This window comes from Lampetra fluviatilis, chromosome 3, assembly GCF_964198595.1.
Source record: "Lampetra fluviatilis chromosome 3, kcLamFluv1.1, whole genome shotgun sequence".
Taxonomy (NCBI): Eukaryota; Metazoa; Chordata; class Hyperoartia; order Petromyzontiformes; family Petromyzontidae; genus Lampetra; species Lampetra fluviatilis.
Window position 1 is genome coordinate 1,591,351 of NC_136277.1, and position 22,272 is coordinate 1,613,622.

The window sequence follows — 22,272 nt, forward strand, 5'->3', positions numbered from 1 at the left end:
AGGCCCGCCCCAAGACGGACATGAATTGGCCACAATCCTCCGCTTAGCGCGGTTGGGCTATGTATGGTGTGAATGAAGTTCAGCACACACACGCACACACACACGCACACACACACGCACGCACACACACACAGGCACACACACGCACACACGCACACACGCACGCACGCACACACGCACACACGCACGCAGGCACACACACACAGGCACACACACGCACACACGCACGCACGCACGCACGCACGCACGCACGCACACACGCACACACACACAGGCACACGCACACGCACACACGCACACGCACACACACGCACACACAGGCACACACACGCACACACGCACGCACGCACACACACACGCACACACACACAGGCACACACAGGCACACACACACACACGCACGAGTTTTCGTGACTGCATGGATCACGTGGGTGAACTTGTTTTTGCTGTGGTTGTCCCGCCTGATGGCGGAGGCTCGTGTTGCCTCCGAAACGTCGTGATTTAACTGAGTTGTTTTCATTTTTATTTGATTTTATTTTCACCTACGTGACTTTATCGAAAGAACGCGGCCTGCACATCGGCGCGCTCGGCAGCTAGGCTTGCGCTGGCAGTGGCACGGAGTGAGGTGGGGTGGTGGGGGTTGAGGAGCGGCGATGTTGAGGGGGGGCACTTGGGGCATCACGCTGCAGGTGACGACGGACGGGGGGGTTGAAGAGGGAGGAAGTGGAGGAGGGGCCCTGGGGAGGGGAGGGGAGCTCTAAGCGAGGAACGGGCAGAATGCGTGCTCAGCCGGGATGGACAGCCCCAGAACTGATTGGCAATGGAAATGAACGGACCAAAAAGCGCCGCGTTGCGTGAGGGGGACATCGGTTCAGCCTTGTTGGCACAAAGACATCTTTCAACCGCTGCAGGTCTTCATCTCAATGATCTGAACAATGTCCAGCTTTGATCTCGAAGCTGAATTGTTGCAATCGCTACTCGGGACACGGTTCACAAGCGCTCGTGGCGGAGGTTTGCCGTTCGGATCCGATAGGCCGCCCTTGTTATAACGGCGGTGCGGTGCATTCACCGTGAAAACGCCACGCGCCGTCGGCTTCGCAGCGGACGTTTAAAGATCCCGTGACGCCACGCGCAAGGGTCGGCCGCCGTGTGCCAGCATCGCGTTTCAAATTTAGTGAAACGTTTTGCACTCCGCCGCAAATTGCACAATTGGGAACTGTTCCGTCCCGACCCTGACGCCTGCTGCTGCTGCTGTGCATTTTGAGTTTGCGGTGTCTCTCTCTCTCTCTCCCCGTGGTCGCGTGGATTTTTCTCCGGGTGCTCCTGTTTTCCCCTCCACGTTTAGAATCAACATCGCCACGCGTCTGGTGCGTCTAGTGCGTCTGGCGGTGGTTTCTATTTCCACGCGACAAGCCACTTGGTTGAGCTATCGGTTGTGGGCTGGTCACTTCTGAAACAGAACTACGTAGTTCAGTGAGGCCTTACCTGGTAAAATAAAAAGTAGTTAGTCTTCTTGGTTCTTTCGGTAAAGTCACGTGACTTTACCGAAAGAACCAAGAAGATGAATCCCTGCAGTCACGAAAGCTTTAAATCGAAATGAAAAGTAGTTTATAGTTTAACTCGTACACATTCGTCAATGCCACAGTGTGCATGTTGAGCTTCTTTGGCGCCGTACGTAGCCAGCAAGTGCCAAGAAAAGTATATGATGGCCGACGTTTCGTGCAACGGCCCTTTCGCAGCACAAAGCCGTACGGTTGCTGAGCGTTGCCCCCCCCCGCCCCCCCCCCCCCGCGCTGTGTCCACAGGCAAGATCCTGAACGACGAGTCGACGCTCAGGGAGTACAAGATCGACGACAAGAACTTCGTGGTCGTCATGGTGGTAAAGAGGGGCGACTCGTCGCCGTGGCGACGGGCTCGCGATGGCGACGCGTGGCGCGTCGCGTGGCGCTGCGGTTTGGAGTAGCGTCGCTTGTTCGCAAGAAGCGCTGGCGCGGAGACACAACGATGCTACGTCGTGATTTGTTTTATTTTGTTTGTTTCGACCGACGTGACTTTACCGAAAGAACCAAAGAGTTTGGATTATCCTGCAGTCATGAAAGCTTCAAATCGCAATTATCATTCTTAATCGTTTCGTGTGAATCGTGACCCCGTGCATCGGGAAATGGGGGTTGCCACGGTGGCTAGGAGATGTTAACTACCTCGCCTGGTCTGCAGGAGGTCGTGGGTTCGATCCCGACCCTGACGATGCCTGCTGCTGCTGTATATTTGGAGTCTGCGTCTCTCTCTCTCTCTCGTCATCATCACGGTGGCTAGGAGATGTTAACTACCTCGCCTCGTACGCAGGAGGTCGTGGGTTCGATCCCAACCCTGACGATGCCTGCTGCTGCTGTATATTTGGAGTCTGCGTCTCTCTCTCTCTCTCTCGTCATCATCACGGTGGCTAGGAGATGTTAACTACCTCGCCTGGTCTACAGGAGGTCGTGGGTTCGATCCCAACCCTGACGATGCCTGCTGCTGCTGTATATTTGGAGTCTGCGTCTCTCTCTCTCTCTCGTCATCATCACGGTGGCTATGAGATGTTAACTACCTCGCCTCGTACGCAGGAGGTCGTGGGTTCGATCCCAACCCTGACGATGCCTGCTGCTGCTGTATATTTGGAGTCTGCGTCTCTCTCTCTCTCATCATCATCACGGTGGCTAGGAGATGTTAACTACCTCGCCTGGTCTACAGGAGGTCGTGGGTTCGATCCCAACCCTGACGATGCCTGCTGCTGCTGTATATTTGGAGTCTGCGTCTCTCTCTCTCTCCCGTGGCCGCGTGGATTTTTCTCCGGCCCCATTTTTTTTACCTCCGCATCTCGAATCAACAAGCACGCGTTTCGACTATTTGGCTGCTACTTGAAATTTCCACACGATGACGAGCCACTTGGTTGCGCTTTCATTTGTGGCCAGATCGCTTCTGACAAAGTGCGCCTTACCTGGTAAGATAAAAATGGTGTAGTTTTTCTTTTTTTAAGCGATTTGTTCACCTTTTCTTTTTGCATCCCTATCGTGCTTTTGTGTTGTTGCTACGTTCTGACCCGGTGCCCCTCCTGGACATCTGTTAGAAAGAGCTCCACAGCTCATGGGAGTCCTCCACTCTAAATAAAGATCCTGATTGTGGACACAGGCCGCCTGCGCCAGCAGCGCCCGGCGGCACGGCTTGCGCCGCTGACTCGCGCTGCGCCGTGTGCAGGGCAAGGGCGCGGCAGGAGCTCACACCAGCGGTGCCACCAGCAGCAGCAGCAGCAGCGCCGCCGTCGCTGCACCCGCCGCCACGCAGGAACCAGCGGCGCCAGCCCCCGTGGCGGCCGCACCGCCCGCCAGCCGGCCCTCCGCGGAGACCGGCGCCGCGCCAGCCACACAGCCCGCGCCCAGGTACCGGCGCTCGCCAGCCCAGCCGGCACTGCTGCTCCCACCGCTAGAGTTGAACACAGAAATGAGCGCCCACCCACCCCCCCACCCACCCCCCGTCCTGATGGCCTCGCTCAGCTGGGGCAGTGAGGCCCCCCCCTTCCACCCCCCATCTCTTCTCTACGGCTCGGTTGCGCCGACACGGCTCTTGGCAACTTGTCCATCCGTGGACTTGACTTGCACGACGGTCGTCGCGGGCCTCCGTGTTTTGTAAACAATTAAAACGACAAAACTAGCAGAGCAACCGAGGCGGCCTGTGTGCTCCGCACGGCTCTGGCTCTCAACGCTGCCAGAGACGCACGCAGCACGAGCCACGCAGCCGCGCTCGGGCAGAGGCTCGCGCTCAGCGCGGCGGGGATCCGTGGCTCGGAGCCGACTCGGCAACTTTGAGCCGGCTGGACTGAGCCGGAGCCAAGTCTGAGTCGAGCCATCGCCAGCTGTGTGTGTGGTGCTGCGTGTGTGTGGTGCTGCGTGTGTGTGTGGTGCTGTGTGTGTGTGTGTGGTGCTGTGTGTGTGTGGTGCTGTGTGTGTGTGTGTGGTGCTGTGTGTGTGTGGTGCTGTGTGTGTGTGTGTGGTGCTGTGTGTGTGTGGTGCTGTGTGTGTGTGGTGCTGTGTGTGTGTGGTGCTGTGTGTGTGTGTGGTGCTGTGTGTGTGTGGTGCTGTGTGTGTGTGTGGTGCTGTGTGTGTGTGTGGTGCTGTGTGTGTGTAGTGCTGTGTGTGTGTGGTGCTGTGTGTGTGGTGCTGTGTGTGTGTGTGGTGCTGTGTATGTGTGTGTTGCTGTGTGTGTGTGTGTGGTGCTGTGTGTGCTGTGTGTGCTGTGTGTGTGTGTGGTGCTGTGTGTGTGTGGTGCTGTGTGTGCGTGGTGCTGTGTGTGTGTGGTGCTGTGTGTGTGTGGTGCTGTGTGTGTGGTGCTGTGTGTGTGTGGTGCTGTGTGTGTGTGTGGTGCTGTGTGTGTGTGTGGTGTTGTGTGTGTGGTGCTGTGTGTGTGTGGTGCTGTGTGTGTGTGTGTGGTGCTGTGTGTGTGTGTGGTGCTGTGTGTGTGGTGCTGTGTGTGTGTGTGGTGCTGTGTGTGTGTGTGTGGTGCTGTGTGTGTGTGGTGCTGTGTGTGTGTGTGTGGTGCTGTGTGTGTGTGGTGCTGTGTGTGTGTGGTGCTGTGTGTGTGTGTCGTGTTGTTGTGTTGGTCTTCCCGGTCCCCTGAATCGGCCATCGACTCGCAGAGCCCCGCATGTGATGGCGTGTGACGGTGGGTCCCTCTCCCACGTGCCCCCTCCACCCCCTCTCCCCCGCTACACCCCCTCCCGCCCCTCCTAGCCCAGCGGCGGTGGTGACGGGGCCCCCCACCCCCGCCAGCGCCAGCGGCACCAGCGGCAGCCTCGTCGACGCCGCCTCCTCCACGCTGGGTACCGGCGCGTCACCACCACCACCATGGCTAGCATCACCACCACCGTGGCTAGCGTCACCACCACCATGGCTAGCATCACCACCACCATGGCTAGCATCACCACCATGGCCAGCATCACCACCACCATGGCTAGCATCACCACCACCATGGCTAGCATCACCACCACCATGGCTAGCATCACCACCACCATGGCTAGCATCATCACCACCATGGCCAGCATCACCACCATGGCTAGCATCACCACCACCATGGCTAGCATCACCACCACCATGGCTAGCATCACCACCACCATGGCTAGCATCACCACCACCATGGCTAGCATCACCACCACCATGGCTAGCATCACCACCACCATGGCTAGCATCACCACCACCATGGCTAGCATCACCACCACCATGGCTAGCATCACCACCATGGCTAGCATCACCACCACCATGGCTAGCATCACCACCACCGTGGCTAGCACCACCACCACCATGGCTAGCATCACCACCACCATGGCTAGCATCACCACCATGGCTAGCATCACCACCGTCATGGCTATCATCACCACCACCATGGCCAGCATCACCACCACCGTGGCTAGCGTCACCACCACCATGGCTAGCATCACCACCACCATGGCTAGCATCACCACCATGGCCAGCATCACCACCACCATGGCTAGCATCACCACCACCATGGCTAGCATCACCACCACCATGGCTAGCATCACCACCACCATGGCCAGCATCATCACCACCATGGCCAGCATCACCACCATGGCTAGCATCACCACCACCATGGCTAGCATCACCACCACCATGGCTAGCATCACCACCACCATGGCTAGCATCACCACCACTATGGCTAGCATCACCACCACCATGGCTAGCATCACCACCACCATGGCTAGCATCACCACCACCATGGCTAGCATCACCACCATGGCTAGCATCACCACCACCATGGCTAGCATCACCACCACCGTGGCTAGCATCACCACCACCATGGCTAGCATCACCACCACCATGGCTAGCATCACCACCACCATGGCCAGCATCACCACCACCATGGCCAGCATCACCACCATGGCTAGCATCACCACCACCATGGCTAGCATCACCACCACCATGGCTAGCATCACCACCACCATGGCTAGCATCACCACCACCATGGCTAGCATCACCACCACCATGGCTAGCATCACCACCACCATGGCTAGCATCACCACCACCATGGCTAGCATCACCACCACCATGGCTAGCATCACCACCACCATGGCTAGCATCACCACCACCATGGCTAGCATCACCACCACCATGGCTAGCATCACCACCACCATGGCTAGCATCACCACCACCATGGCTAGCATCATCACCACCATGGCTAGCATCACCACCACCATGGCTAGCATCACCACCACCATGGCTAGCATCATCACCACCATGGCCAGCATCACCACCATGGCTAGCATCACCACCACCATGGCTAGCATCACCACCACCATGGCTAGCATCACCACCACCATGGCTAGCATCACCACCACCATGGCTAGCATCACCACCACCATGGCTAGCATCACCACCACCATGGCTAGCATCACCACCACCATGGCTAGCATCACCACCACCATGGCTAGCATCACCACCACCATGGCTAGCATCACCACCACCATGGCTAGCATAACCACCACCATGGCTAGCATCACCACCACCATGGCTAGCATCACCACCACCATGGCTAGCATCACCACCACCATGGCTAGCATCACCACCACCATGGCTAGCATCACCACCACCATGGCTAGCATCACCACCACCGTGGCTAGCATCACCACCACCGTGGCTAGCATCACCACCACCGTGGCTAGCATCACCACCACCATGGCTAGCATCACCACCACCATGGCTAGCATCACCACCACCATGGCTAGCATCACCACCACCATGGCTAGCATCACCACCACCATGGCTAGCATCACCACCACCGTGGCTAGCATCACCACCACCGTGGCTAGCATCACCACCACCATGGCTAGCATCACCACCACCATGGCTAGCATCACCACCACCATGGCTAGCATCACCACCACCATGGCTAGCATCACCACCACCATGGCTAGCATCACCACCACCGTGGCTAGCATCACCACCACCATGGCTAGCATCACCACCACCATGGCTAGCATCACCACCACCATGGCTAGCATCACCACCACCATGGCTAGCATCACCACCACCATGGCTAGCATCACCACCACCATGGCTAGCATCACCACCACCATGGCTAGCATCACCACCATGGCTAGCATCACCACCACCATGGCTAGCATCACCACCACCGTGGCTAGCACCACCACCACCATGGCTAGCATCACCACCACCATGGCTAGCATCACCACCACCATGGCTAGCATCACCACCACCATGGCTAGCATCACCACCACCATGGCTAGCATCACCACCACCGTGGCTAGCATCACCACCACCGTGGCTAGCATCACCACCACCATGGCTAGCATCACCACCGTCATGGCTAGCATCACCACCACCATGGCTAGCATCACCACCACCATGGCTAGCATCACCACCGTCATGGCTAGCATCACCACCGTCATGGCTAGCATCATCACCACCATGGCTAGCATCATCACCGTCGTGGCTAGCATCACCACCACCATGGCTAGCATCACCACCACCATGGCTAGCATCACCGTTGAGCCCACCTGAAACCTTTCAACACCGACCACATTGTATCGTTTTGTAAACTCAGTTCGGCTTTGGGGGATTGTTGTTGTTGTTGTTGGATTGAATGGAGGCACGACTGCTTCGTCCTTACACGCTACGTTTTTATTTTCGGTGTAGTTGCCACTAGATGGCAGCAGCAGACGTGGTCACCACTCGCTTGTACATGCTTGTGTACGCGCTTGTGTACGCGCTTGTGTACGCGCTTGTGTACGCGCCTGTGTACGCGCCTGTGTACGCGCCTGTGTACGCGCCTGTGTACGCGCCTGTGTACGCGCCTGTGTACGCGCCTGTGTACGCCCTTGTGTACGCGCCTGTGTACGCGCCTGTGTACGCCCTTGTGTACGCGCTTGTGTACGCGCCTGTGTACGCGCTTGTGTACGCGCCTGTGTACGCGCCTGTGTACGCGCCTGTGTACGCGCCTGTGTACGCGCTTGTGTACGCGCTTGTGTACGCGCCTGTGTACGCGCTTGTGTACGCGCCTGTGTACGCGCCTGTGTACGCGCCTGTGTACGCGCCTGTGTACGCGCCTGTGTACGCGCTTGTGTACGCGCTTGTGTACGCGCCTGTGTACGCGCTTGTGTACGCGCCTGTGTACGCGCCTGTGTACGCGCTTGTGTACGCGCCTGTGTACGCGCTTGTGTACGCGCTTGTGTACGCGCCTGTGTACGCGCCTGTGTACGCGCCTGTGTACGCGCCTGTGTACGCGCCTGTGTACGCGCCTGTGTACGCGCCTGTGTACGCGCCTGTGTACGCGCCTGTGTACGCGCCTGTGTACGCGCCTGTGTACGCGCTTGTGTACGCGCTTGTGTACGCGCCTGTGTACGCGCCTGTGTACGCGCCTGTGTACGCGCCTGTGTACGCGCTTGTGTACGCGCCTGTGTACGCGCCTGTGTACGCGCCTGTGTACGCGCCTGTGTACGCGCTTGTGTACGCGCCTGTGTACGCGCCTGTGTACGCGCTTGTGTACGCGCCTGTGTACGCGCCTGTGTACGCGCCTGTGTACGCGCCTGTGTACGCGCCTGTGTACGCGCTTGTGTACGCGCCTGTGTACGCGCCTGTGTACGCGCTTGTGTACGCGCCTGTGTACGCGCTTGTGTACGCGCTTGTGTACGCGCCTGTGTACGCGCCTGTGTACGCCCTTGTGTACGCGCTTGTGTACGCGCCTGTGTACGCGCCTGTGTACGCGCTTGTGTACGCGCCTGTGTACGCGCCTGTGTACGCGCCTGTGTACGCGCCTGTGTACGCGCTTGTGTACGCGCCTGTGTACGCGCCTGTGTACGCGCTTGTGTACGCGCCTGTGTACGCGCCTGTGTACGCGCTTGTGTGCGCGCCTGTGTACGCGCCTGTGTGCGCGCCTGTGTACGCGCTTGTGTACGCGCTTGTGTACGCGCTTGTGTACGCGCCTGTGTACGCGCCTGTGTGCGCGCCTGTGTACGCGCTTGTGTACGCGCCTGTGTACGCGCCTGTGTGCGCGCCTGTGTACGCGCTTGTGTACGCGCTTGTGTACGCGCCTGTGTACGCGCCTGTGTACGCGCCTGTGTACGCGCTTGTGTACGCGCTTGTGTACGCGCCTGTGTACGCGCCTGTGTGCGCGCCTGTGTACGCGCTTGTGTACGCGCCTGTGTACGCGCCTGTGTGCGCGCCTGTGTACGCGCTTGTGTACGCGCTTGTGTACGCGCTTGTGTACGCGCCTGTGTACGCGCTTGTGTACGCGCCTGTGTACGCGCTTGTGTACGCGCTTGTGTACGCGCCTGTGTACGCGCTTGTGTACGCGCCTGTGTACGCGCCTGTGTACGCGCCTGTGTACGCGCCTGTGTACGCGCCTGTGTACGCGCCTGTGTACGCGCCTGTGTACGCGCCTGTGTACGCGCCTGTGTACGCGCTTGTGTGCGCGCTTGTGATTGTGATTCTGATGGGAGATGTCTCAGATGGGAGCTGATTGTGATTGTGGGTGCTGTGTGTGGCTGGCAGTGACGGGCCAGGCCTACGAGAACATGGTGCAGGAGATGGTGCTCATGGGCTACGAGCGCGAGCGCGTCGTGGCGGCGCTGCGCTCCAGCTTCAACAACCCGGACCGCGCCGTCGAGTACCTCCTCACGGTGCGCGACAGCAGCTGCTACGCACACAGCCACACAGCTACACACACAGCTACTCACAGAGCCACACAGCTACTCACAGAGCCACACTGCTACTCACAGAGCCACACTGCTACACACACAGCTACACACACAGCTACACACACAGCTACACACACAGCCACACAGCTACACACACAGCTACACACAGCCACACTGACACAGCTACACACACAGCCACACAGCTACACACACAGCTACTCACATAGCCACACTGACACCGCTACTCACAGAGCCACACAGCTACACACAGAGCCACACTGACACCGCTACTCACAGAGCCACACAGCTACTCACAGAGTCACACCGCTACTCACAGAGCCACACAGCTACTCACAGAGCCACACAGCTACTCACAGAGCCACACTGCTACTCACAGAGCCACACTGCTACTCACAGAGCCACACTGCTACTCACAGAGCCACACAGCTACTCACAGAGCCACACAGCTACTCACAGAGCCACACAGCTACTCACAGAGCCACACTGCTACTCACAGAGCCACACTTCTACTCACAGAGCCACACAGCTACTCACAGAGTCACACAGCTACACACAGAGCCACACCGCTACTCACAGAGCCACACCGCTACTCACAGAGCCACACAGCTACTCACAGAGCCACACCGCTACTCACAGAGCTACACAGCTACTCACAGAGCCACACCGCTACTCACAGAGCCACACCGCTACTCACAGAGCCACTCAGCTACTCACAGAGCCACACAGCTACTCACAGAGCCACACTGCTACACACAGAGCCACACTGCTACACACAGAGCCACACAGCTACACACAGAGCCACACAGCTACTCACAGAGCCACACAGCTACACACAGAGCCACACTGCTACACACAGAGCCACACTGCTACACACAGAGCCACACAGCTACACACAGAGCCACACAGCTACACACAGAGCCACACTGCTACACACAGAGCCACACAGCTACACACAGAGCCACACTGCTACACACAGAGCCACACTGCTACACACAGAGCCACACAGCTACTCACAGAGCCACACAGCTACTCACAGAGCCACACTGCTACACACAGAGCCACACTGCTACACACAGAGCCACACAGCTACACACAGAGCCACACAGCTACACACAGAGCCACACAGCTACACACAGAGCCACACTGCTACACACAGTGCCACACTGCTACACACAGAGCCACACAGCTGCTCACAGAGCCACACAGCTACTCACAGAGCCACACAGCTACACACAGAGCCACACTGCTACACACAGAGCCACACTGCTACACACAGAGCCACACAGCTACACACAGAGCCACACAGCTACTCACAGAGTCACACAGCTACTCACAGAGCCACACAGCTACTCACAGAGCCACACAGCTACTCACAGAGCCACACCGCTACTCACAGAGCCACACCGCTACTCACAGAGCCACACCGCTACTCACAGAGCCACACCGCTACTCACAGAGCCACACCGCTACTCACAGAGCCACACCGCTACTCACAGAGCCACACAGCTACTCACAGAGCCACACAGCTACTCACAGAGCCACACAGCTACACACAGAGACACACTGCTACTCACAGAGCCACACCGCTACTCACAGAGCCACACTGCTACACACAGAGCCACACCGCTACTCACAGAGCCACACAGCTACTCACAGAGCCACACTGCTACTCACAGAGCCACACTGCTACACACAGAGCCACACTGCTACTCACAGAGCCACACAGCTACTCACAGAGCCACACAGCTACTCACAGAGTCACACTGCTACACACAGAGCCACACAGCTACTCACAGAGCCACACAGCTACTCACAGAGCCACACAGCTACTCACAGAGCCACACTGCTACACACAGAGTCACACAGCTACTCACAGAGCCACACTGCTACTCACAGAGTCACACAGCTACTCACAGAGCCACACAGCTACTCACAGAGTCACACAGCTACTCACAGAGCCACACTGCTACTCACAGAGTCACACTGACACTCACAGAGCCACACAGCTACTCACAGAGTCACACAGCTACTCACAGAGCCACACTGCTACTCACAGAGTCACACTGACACTCACAGAGCCACACAGCTACTCACAGAGCCACACAGCTACTCACAGATCCACACAGCTACTCACAGAGTCACACAGCTACTCACAGAGTCACACAGCTACTCACAGAGCCACTCAGCTACTCACAGAGCCACACAGCTACTCACAGAGCCACACTGCTACTCACAGAGTCACACAGCTACTCACAGAGCCACTCAGCTTCTCACAGAGTCACACTGCTTCTCACAGAGCCACACTGCTACTCACAGAGTCACACAGCTACTCACAGAGCCACACAGCTACTCACAGAGCCACACAGCTACTCACAGAGCCACACAGCTACTCACAGAGCCACACAGCTACTCACAGAGCCACACAGCTACTCACAGAGCCACACAGCTACTCACAGAGCCACACCGCTACTCACAGAGCCACACAGCTACTCACAGAGCCACACCGCTACTCACAGAGCCACACAGCTACTCACAGAGCCACACAGCTACTCACAGAGCCACACTGCTACTCACAGAGCCACACAGCTACTCACAGAGCCACACAGCTACTCACAGAGCCACTCAGCTACTCACAGAGCCACTCAGCTACTCACAGAGCCACACAGCTACTCACAGAGCCACTCAGCTACTCACAGAGCCACGCTGCTACTCACAGAGCCACACAGCTACTCACAGAGCCACACAGCTACTCACAGAGCCACTCAGCTACTCACAGAGCCACTCAGCTACTCACAGAGCCACTCAGCTACTCACAGAGCCACGCTGCTACTCACAGAGCCACACAGCTACTCACAGAGCCACACAGCTACTCACAGAGCCACTCAGCTACTCACAGAGCCACTCAGCTACTCACAGAGCCACACAGCTACTCACAGAGCCACACAGACACAGCTACTCACAGAGCCACACAGCTACTCACAGAGCCACACCGCTACTCACAGAGCCACACTGCTACTCACAGAGCCACACCGCTACTCACAGAGCCACACCGCTACTCACAGAGCCACACCGCTACTCACAGAGCCACACCGCTACTCACAGAGCCACACAGCTACTCACAGAGCCACACCGCTACTCACAGAGCCACACCGCTACTCACAGAGCCACACTGCTACTCACAGAGCCACACAGCTACTCACAGAGCCACACTGCTACTCACAGAGCCACACAGCTACTCACAGAGCCACACAGCTACTCACAGAGCCACACTGCTACTCACAGAGCTACTCACAGAGCCACACAGCTACTCACAGAGCCACACTGCTACACACAGAGCTACTCACAGAGCCACACAGCTACTCACAGAGCCACACAGCTACTCACAGAGCCACACAGCTACTCACAGAGCCACACTGCTACACACAGAGCTACTCACAGAGCCACACAGCTACTCACAGAGCCACACAGCTACTCACAGAGCCACACTGCTACTCACAGAGCCACACTGCTACACACAGAGCTACTCACAGAGCGACACAGCTACTCACAGAGCCACACAGCTACTCACAGAGCTACTCACAGAGCCACACAGCTACTCACAGAGCTACTCACAGAGCCACACAGCTACTCACAGAGCTACTCACAGAGCCACACAGCTACTCACAGAGCTACACAGCTACTCACAGAGCCACACAGCTACTCACAGAGCTACTCACAGAGCCACACAGCTACTCACAGAGCTACTCACAGAGCTACACAGCTACTCACAGAGCCACACAGCTACTCACAGAGCTACTCACAGAGCCACACAGCTACTCACAGAGCCACACCGCTACTCACAGAGCCACACAGCTACTCACAGAGCTACACAGCTACACACAGAGCCACACCGCTACTCACAGAGCCACACAGCTACTCACAGAGCCACACTGCTACTCACAGAGCCACTCTGACACCGCTACTCACAGAGCCACACAGCTACTAACAGAGCCACACAGCTACTCACAGAGCCACACTGACACCGCTACTCACAGAGCCACACCGCTACTCACAGAGCCACACAGCTACTCACAGAGCCACACCGCTACTCACAGAGCCACACCGCTACTCACAGAGCCACACAGCTACTCACAGAGCCACACTGCTACTCACAGAGCCACACTGCTACTCACAGAGCCACACAGCTACTCACAGAGCCACACAGCTACACACAGAGCCACACAGCTACACACAGAGCCACACAGCTACTCACAGAGCCACACTGCTACTCACAGAGCCACACAGCTACTCACAGAGCCACACTGCTACTCACAGAGCCACACAGCTACTCACAGAGCCACACTGACACTCACAGAGCCACACAGCTACTCACAGAGCCACACAGCTACTCACAGAGCCACACAGCTACTCACAGCCACACTGCTACTCACAGAGCCACACTGCTACTCACAGAGCCACACAGCTACTCACAGAGCCACACAGCTACTCACAGAGCCACACAGCTACTCACAGAGCCACACAGCTACTCACAGAGCCACACTGCTACTCACAGAGCCACACAGCTACTCACAGAGCCACATTGCTACTCACAGAGCCACACAGCTACTCACAGAGCCACACTGCTACTCACAGAGCCACACTGCTACACACAGAGCCACACAGCTACTCACAGAGCCACACCGCTACTCACAGAGCCACTCATCTACTCACAGAGCCACACAGCTACTCACAGAGCCACACTGCTACACACAGAGCCACACCGCTACTCACAGAGCCACACTGCTACTCACAGAGCCACACTGCTACACACAGAGCCACTCAGCTACTCACAGAGCCACACTGCTACACACAGAGCCACACAGCTACTCACAGAGCCACACAGCTACTCACAGAGCCGCACCGCTACTCACAGAGCCACACTGCTACTCACAGAGCCACACCGCTACTCACAGAGCCACACTGCTACTCACAGAGCCACACTGCTACACACAGAGCCACACTGCTACACACAGAGCCACACAGCTACTCACAGAGCCACACAGCTACTCACAGAGCCACACTGCTACACACAGAGCCACACTGCTACTCACAGAGCCACACAGCTACTCACAGAGCCACACAGCTACTCACAGAGCCACACAGCTACTCACAGAGCCACACAGCTACTCACAGAGCCACACTGCTACTCACAGAGTCACACTGCTACTCACAGAGTCACACAGCTACTCACAGAGTCACACAGCTACTCACAGAGCCACACCGCTACTCACAGAGCCACACAGCTACTCACAGAGCCACACAGCTACTCACAGAGTCACACAGCTACTCACAGAGCCACACCGCTACTCACAGAGCCACACAGCTACTCACAGAGTCACACAGCTACACACAGAGCCACACCGCTACTCACAGAGCCACACAGCTACTCACAGAGTCACACAGCTACTCACAGAGTCACACAGCTACTCACAGAGCCACACCGCTACTCACAGAGTCACACTGCTACTCACAGAGTCACACTGTTACTCACAGAGCCACACAGCTACTCACAGAGCCACACAGCTACTCACAGAGTCACACTGCTACTCACAGAGTCACATTGCTACACACAGAGCCACACAGCTACTCACAGAGTCACATTGCTACTCACAGAGCCACACTGCTACTCACAGAGCCACAATGCTACTCACAGAGTCACACTGCTACTCACAGAGTCACACTGCTACTCACAGAGCCACACAGCTACTCACAGAGCCACACCGCTACTCACAGAGCCACACTGCTACTCACAGAGTCACACTGTTACTCACAGAGCCACACAGCTACTCACAGAGCCACACAGCTACTCACAGAGTCACACTGCTACTCACAGAGTCACATTGCTACACACAGAGCCACACAGCTACTCACAGAGTCACATTGCTACTCACAGAGCCACACAGCTACTCACAGTCACACAGCTACTCACAGAGTCACACTGCTACTCACAGAGTCACACTGCTACTCACAGAGCCACACAGCTACTCACAGAGCCACACTGCTACTCACAGAGCCACACTGCTACTCACAGAGTCACATTGCTACTCACAGAGCCACACTGCTACTCACAGAGCCACACTGCTACTCACAGAGCCACACTGCTACTCACAGAGCCACACTGCTACTCACAGAGCCACACTGCTACTCACAGAGCCACACTGCTACTCACAGAGCCACACAGCTACTCACAGAGCTACACTGCTACTCACAGAGCCACACTGCTACTCACAGAGCCACACAGCTACTCACAGAGCCACACTGCTACTCACAGAGCCACACTGCTACTCACAGAGCCACACTGCTACTCACAGAGCCACACTGCTACTCACAGAGCCACACTGCTACTCACAGAGCCACACTGCTACTCACAGAGCCACACAGCTACTCACAGAGCCACACTGCTACTCACAGAGCCACACCGCTACTCACAGAGCCACACTGCTACTCACAGAGCCACACAGCTACTCACAGAGCCACACAGCTACTCACAGAGCCACACTGCTACTCACAGAGCCACACTGCTACTTACAGAGTCACACTGCTACTCACAGAGCCACACAGCTACTCACAGAGCCACACAGCTACTCACAGAGCCACACCGCTACTCACAGAGCCACACTGCTACTCACAGAGCCACACAGCTACTCACAGAGCCACACAGCTACTCACAGAGCCACACTGCTACACACAGAGCCACACTGCTACTCACAGAGCCACACAGCTACTCACAGAGCCACACAGCTACTCACAGAGCCACACAGCTACTCACAGAGCCACACAGCTACTCACAGAGCCACACTGCTACTCACAGAGTCACACTGCTACTCACAGAGTCACACAGCTACTCACAGAGTCACACAGCTACTCACAGAGCCACACCGCTACTCACAGAGCCACACAGCTACTCACAGAGCCACACAGCTACTCACAGAGTCACACAGCTACTCACAGAGCCACACCGCTACTCACAGAGCCACACAGCTACTCACAGAGTCACACAGCTACACACAGAGCCACACCGCTACTCACAGAGCCACACAGCTACTCACAGAGTCACACAGCTACTCACAGAGTCACACAGCTACTCACAGAGCCACACCGCTACTCACAGAGTCACACTGCTACTCACAGAGTCACACTGTTACTCACAGAGCCACACAGCTACTCACAGAGCCACACAGCTACTCACAGAGTCACACTGCTACTCACAGAGTCACATTGCTACACACAGAGCCACACAGCTACTCACAGAGTCACATTGCTACTCACAGAGCCACACTGCTACTCACAGAGCCACACTGCTACTCACAGAGTCACACTGCTACTCACAGAGTCACACTGCTACTCACAGAGCCACACAGCTACTCACAGAGCCACACTGCTACTCACAGAGCCACACTGCTACTCACAGAGCCACACTGCTACTCACAGAGCCACACTGCTACTCACAGAGCCACACTGCTACTCACAGAGCCACACTGCTACTCACAGAGCCACACAGCTACTCACAGAGCTACACTGCTACTCACAGAGCCACACTGCTACTCACAGAGCCACACAGCTACTCACAGAGCCACACAGCTACTCACAGAGCCACACAGCTACTCACAGAGCCACACAGCTACTCACAGAGCCACACAGCTACTCACAGAGCCACACAGCTACTCACAGAGCCACACTGCTACTCACAGAGTCACACTGCTACTCACAGAGTCACACAGCTACTCACAGAGTCACACAGCTACTCACAGAGCCACACCGCTACTCACAGAGCCACACAGCTACTCACAGAGCCACACAGCTACTCACAGAGTCACACAGCTACTCACAGAGCCACACCGCTACTCACAGAGCCACACAGCTACTCACAGAGTCACACAGCTACACACAGAACCACACCGCTACTCACAGAGCCACACAGCTACTCACAGAGTCACACAGCTACTCACAGAGTCACACAGCTACTCACAGAGCCACACCGCTACTCACAGAGTCACACCGCTACTCACAGAGTCACACTGTTACTCACAGAGCCACACAGCTACTCACAGAGCCACACAGCTACTCACAGAGTCACACTGCTACTCACAGAGTCACATTGCTACACACAGAGCCACACAGCTACTCACAGAGTCACATTGCTACTCACAGAGCCACACTGCTACTCACAGAGCCACACTGCTACTCACAGAGTCACACTGCTACTCACAGAGTCACACTGCTACTCACAGAGCCACACAGCTACTCACAGAGCCACACCGCTACTCACAGAGTCACACCGCTACTCACAGAGTCACACAGCTACTCACAGAGCCACACCGCTACTCACAGAGCCACACTGCTACTCACAGAGTCACACTGTTACTCACAGAGCCACACAGCTACTCACAGAGCCACACAGCTACTCACAGAGTCACACTGCTACTCACAGAGTCACATTGCTACACACAGAGCCACACAGCTACTCACAGAGTCACATTGCTACTCACAGAGCCACACAGCTACTCACAGTCACACAGCTACTCACAGAGTCACACTGCTACTCACAGAGTCACACTGCTACTCACAGAGCCACACAGCTACTCACAGAGCCACACTGCTACTCACAGAGCCACACTGCTACTCACAGAGTCACATTGCTACTCACAGAGCCACACTGCTACTCACAGAGCCACACTGCTACTCACAGAGCCACACTGCTACTCACAGAGCCACACTGCTACTCACAGAGCCACACTGCTACTCACAGAGCCACACTGCTACTCACAGAGCCACACAGCTACTCACAGAGCTACACTGCTACTCACAGAGCCACACTGCTACTCACAGAGCCACACAGCTACTCACAGAGCCACACTGCTACTCACAGAGCCACACTGCTACTCACAGAGCCACACTGCTACTCACAGAGCCACACTGCTACTCACAGAGCCACACTGCTACTCACAGAGCCACACTGCTACTCACAGAGCCACACAGCTACTCACAGAGCCACACTGCTACTCACAGAGCCACACCGCTACTCACAGAGCCACACTGCTACTCACAGAGCCACACAGCTACTCACAGAGCCACACAGCTACTCACAGAGCCACACTGCTACTCACAGAGCCACACTGCTACTTACAGAGTCACACTGCTACTCACAGAGCCACACAGCTACTCACAGAGCCACACAGCTACTCACAGAGCCACACCGCTACTCACAGAGCCACACTGCTACTCACAGAGCCACACAGCTACTCACAGAGCCACACTGCTACTCACAGAGCCACACCGCTACTCACAGAGCCACACTGCTACTCACAGAGCCACACCGCTACTCACAGAGCCACACTGCTACTCACAGAGCCACACAGCTACTCACAGAGCCACACAGCTACTCACAGAGCCACACAGCTACTCACAGAGTCACACAGCTACTCACAGAGCCACACCGCTACTCACAGAGCCACACAGCTACTCACAGAGCCACACCGCTACTCACAGAGTCACACTGCTACTCACAGAGTCACACTGTTACTCACAGAGCCACACAGCTACTCACAGAGCCACACAGCTACTCACAGAGTCACACTGCTACTCACAGAGTCACATTGCTACACACAGAGCCACACAGCTACTCACAGAGTCACATTGCTACTCACAGAGCCACACTGCTACTCACAGAGCCACACTGCTACTCACAGAGTCACACTGCTACTCACAGAGTCACACTGCTACTCACAGAGCCACACAGCTACTCACAGAGCCACACTGCTACTCACAGAACCACACTGCTACTCACAGAGCCACACTGCTACTCACAGAGTCACATTGCTACTCACAGAGCCACACTGCTACTCACAGAGCCACACTGCTACTCACAGAGCCACACTGCTACTCACAGAGCCACACTGCTACTCACAGAGCCACACTGCTACTCACAGAGTCACATTGCTACTCACAGAGTCACACAGCTACTCACAGTGCCACACTGCTACTCACAGAGCCACTCAGCTACTCACAGAGCCACACTGCTACACACAGAGCCACACTGCTACACACAGAGCTACACAGCTACTCACAGAGCCACACAGCTACACACAGAGCCACACTGCTATTCACAGAGCCACTCAGCTACTCACAGAGCCACACAGCTACTCACAGAGCCACACAGCTACTCACAGAGCCACACTGCTACTCACAGAGCCACACTGCTACTCACAGAGCCACACAGCTACTCACAGAGTCACACTGCTACACACAGAGTCACACAGCTACTCACAGAGCCACACAGCTACTCACAGAGCCACACAGCTACTCACAGAGTCACACTGCTACTCACAGAGTCACACAGCTACTCACAGAGCCACACTGCTACTCACAGAGCCACACAGCTACTCACAGAGTCACACTGCTACACACAGAGCCACACAGCTACTCACAGAGCCACACTGCTACACACAGAGCCACACTGCTACACACAGAGCCACACAGCTACTCACAGAGCCACACTGCTACACACAGAGCCACACCGCTACTCACAGAGCCACACTGCTACTCACAGAGCCACACTGCTACTCACAGAGTCACATTGCTACTCACAGAGCCACACCGCTACTCACAGAGCCACACAGCTACACACAGAGTCACACTGCTACTCACAGAGTCACATTGCTACTCACAGAGCCACACCGCTACACACAGAGCCACACAGCTACTCACAGTCACATTGCTACTCACAGAGCCACACCGCTACTCACAGAGTCACATTGCTACTCACAGAGTCACATTGCTACTCACAGAGTCACATTGCTACTCACAGAGCCACACCGCTACTCACGGAGCCACACTGCTACTCACAGAGTCACATTGCTACTCACAGAGCCACACTGCTACTCACAGAGCCACACTGCTACTCACAGAGTCACACAGCTACTCACAGAGCCACACTGCTACACACAGAGCCACACTGCTACTCACAGAGCCACACTGCTACACACAGAGCCACACTGCTACACACAGAGCCACACAGCTACTCACAGAGTCACACCGCTACTCACAGAGTCACACTGCTACTCACAGAGTCACACCGCTACTCACAGAGCCACACTGCTACTCACAGAGTCACACTGACACTCACAGAGCCACACAGCTACTCACAGAGCCACTCAGCTACTCACAGAGTCACACTGCTACTCACAGAGCCACACTGCTACTCAGAGTCACATTGCTACACACAGAGTCACATTGCTACTCACAGAGCCACACAGCTACTCACAGAGTCACATTGCTACTCACAGAGCCACACAGCTACTCACAGAGCCACTCAGCTACTCACAGAGTCACACTGCTACTCACAGAGACACACAGCTACTCACAGAGTCACACTGACACTCACAGAGCCACACAGCTACTCACAGAGCCACTCAGCTACTCACAGAGTCACACTGCTACTCACAGAGCCACACTGCTACTCACAGAGTCACATTGCTACACACAGAGTCACATTGCTACACACAGAGTCACATTGCTACTCACAGAGTCACACTGCTACTCACAGAGTCACATTGCTACTCACAGAGCCACACAGCTACTCACAGAGCCACACTGCTACTCACAGAGTCACACTGCTACTCACAGAGTCACATTGCTACTCACAGAGCCACACAGCTACTCACAGAGTCACACTGCTACTCACAGAGCCACACTGCTACACACAGAGTCACACTGCTACTCACAGAGCCACACTGCTACTCACAGAGCCACACTGCTACTCACAGAGCCACACTGCTACTCACAGAGCCACACTGCTACACACAGAGCCACACTGCTACACACAGAGTCACACAGCTACTCACAGAGTCACACTGCTACTCACAGAGTCACACTGCTACACACAGAGCCACACTGCTACTCACAGAGCCACACTGCTACTCACAGAGTCACACTGCTACTCACAGAGCCACACTGCTACACACAGAGCCACACTGCTACTCACAGAGCCACACTGCTACTCACAGAGTCACACTGCTACTCACAGAGCCACACTGCTACTCACAGAGCCACACTGCTACACACAGAGTCACACTGCTACTCACAGAGTCACACTGCTACTCACAGAGCCACACTGCTACTCACAGAGCCACACAGCTACTCACAGAGCCACACTGCTACTCACAGAGCCACACTGCTACTCACAGAGCCACACTGCTACTCACAGAGTCACACTGCTACTCACAGAGCCACACTGCTACTCACAGACCCACACAGCTACTCACAGAGCCACACTGCTACTCACAGAGCCACACTGCTACTCACAGAGCCACACTGCTACTCACAGAGTCACATTGCTACTCACAGAGCCACACTGCTACTCACAGAGTCACATTGCTACTCACAGAGCCACACTGCTACTCACAGAGTCACATTGCTACTCACAGAGTCACATTGCTACTCACAGAGCCACACTGCTACTCACAGAGCCACACTGCTACTCACAGAGTCACATTGCTACTCACAGAGCCACA

General features: G+C 56.1%; 1 protein-coding gene across 1 annotated transcript in view; it reads left to right on the forward strand.

Moving 5' to 3' along the window:
- Positions 1 to 22,272, forward strand: part of LOC144951185 (UV excision repair protein RAD23 homolog B-like) — a 67,847-nt gene that overhangs the window by 10,875 nt on the left and 34,700 nt on the right. The window contains exons 3-6 of the mRNA XM_078881327.1: positions 1,806 to 1,879; positions 3,235 to 3,416; positions 4,764 to 4,852; positions 9,555 to 9,682. Coding sequence (XP_078737453.1) covers positions 1,806 to 1,879; positions 3,235 to 3,416; positions 4,764 to 4,852; positions 9,555 to 9,682 — 473 coding nt within the window. The remainder of the gene's footprint in view (positions 1 to 1,805; positions 1,880 to 3,234; positions 3,417 to 4,763; positions 4,853 to 9,554; positions 9,683 to 22,272) is intronic.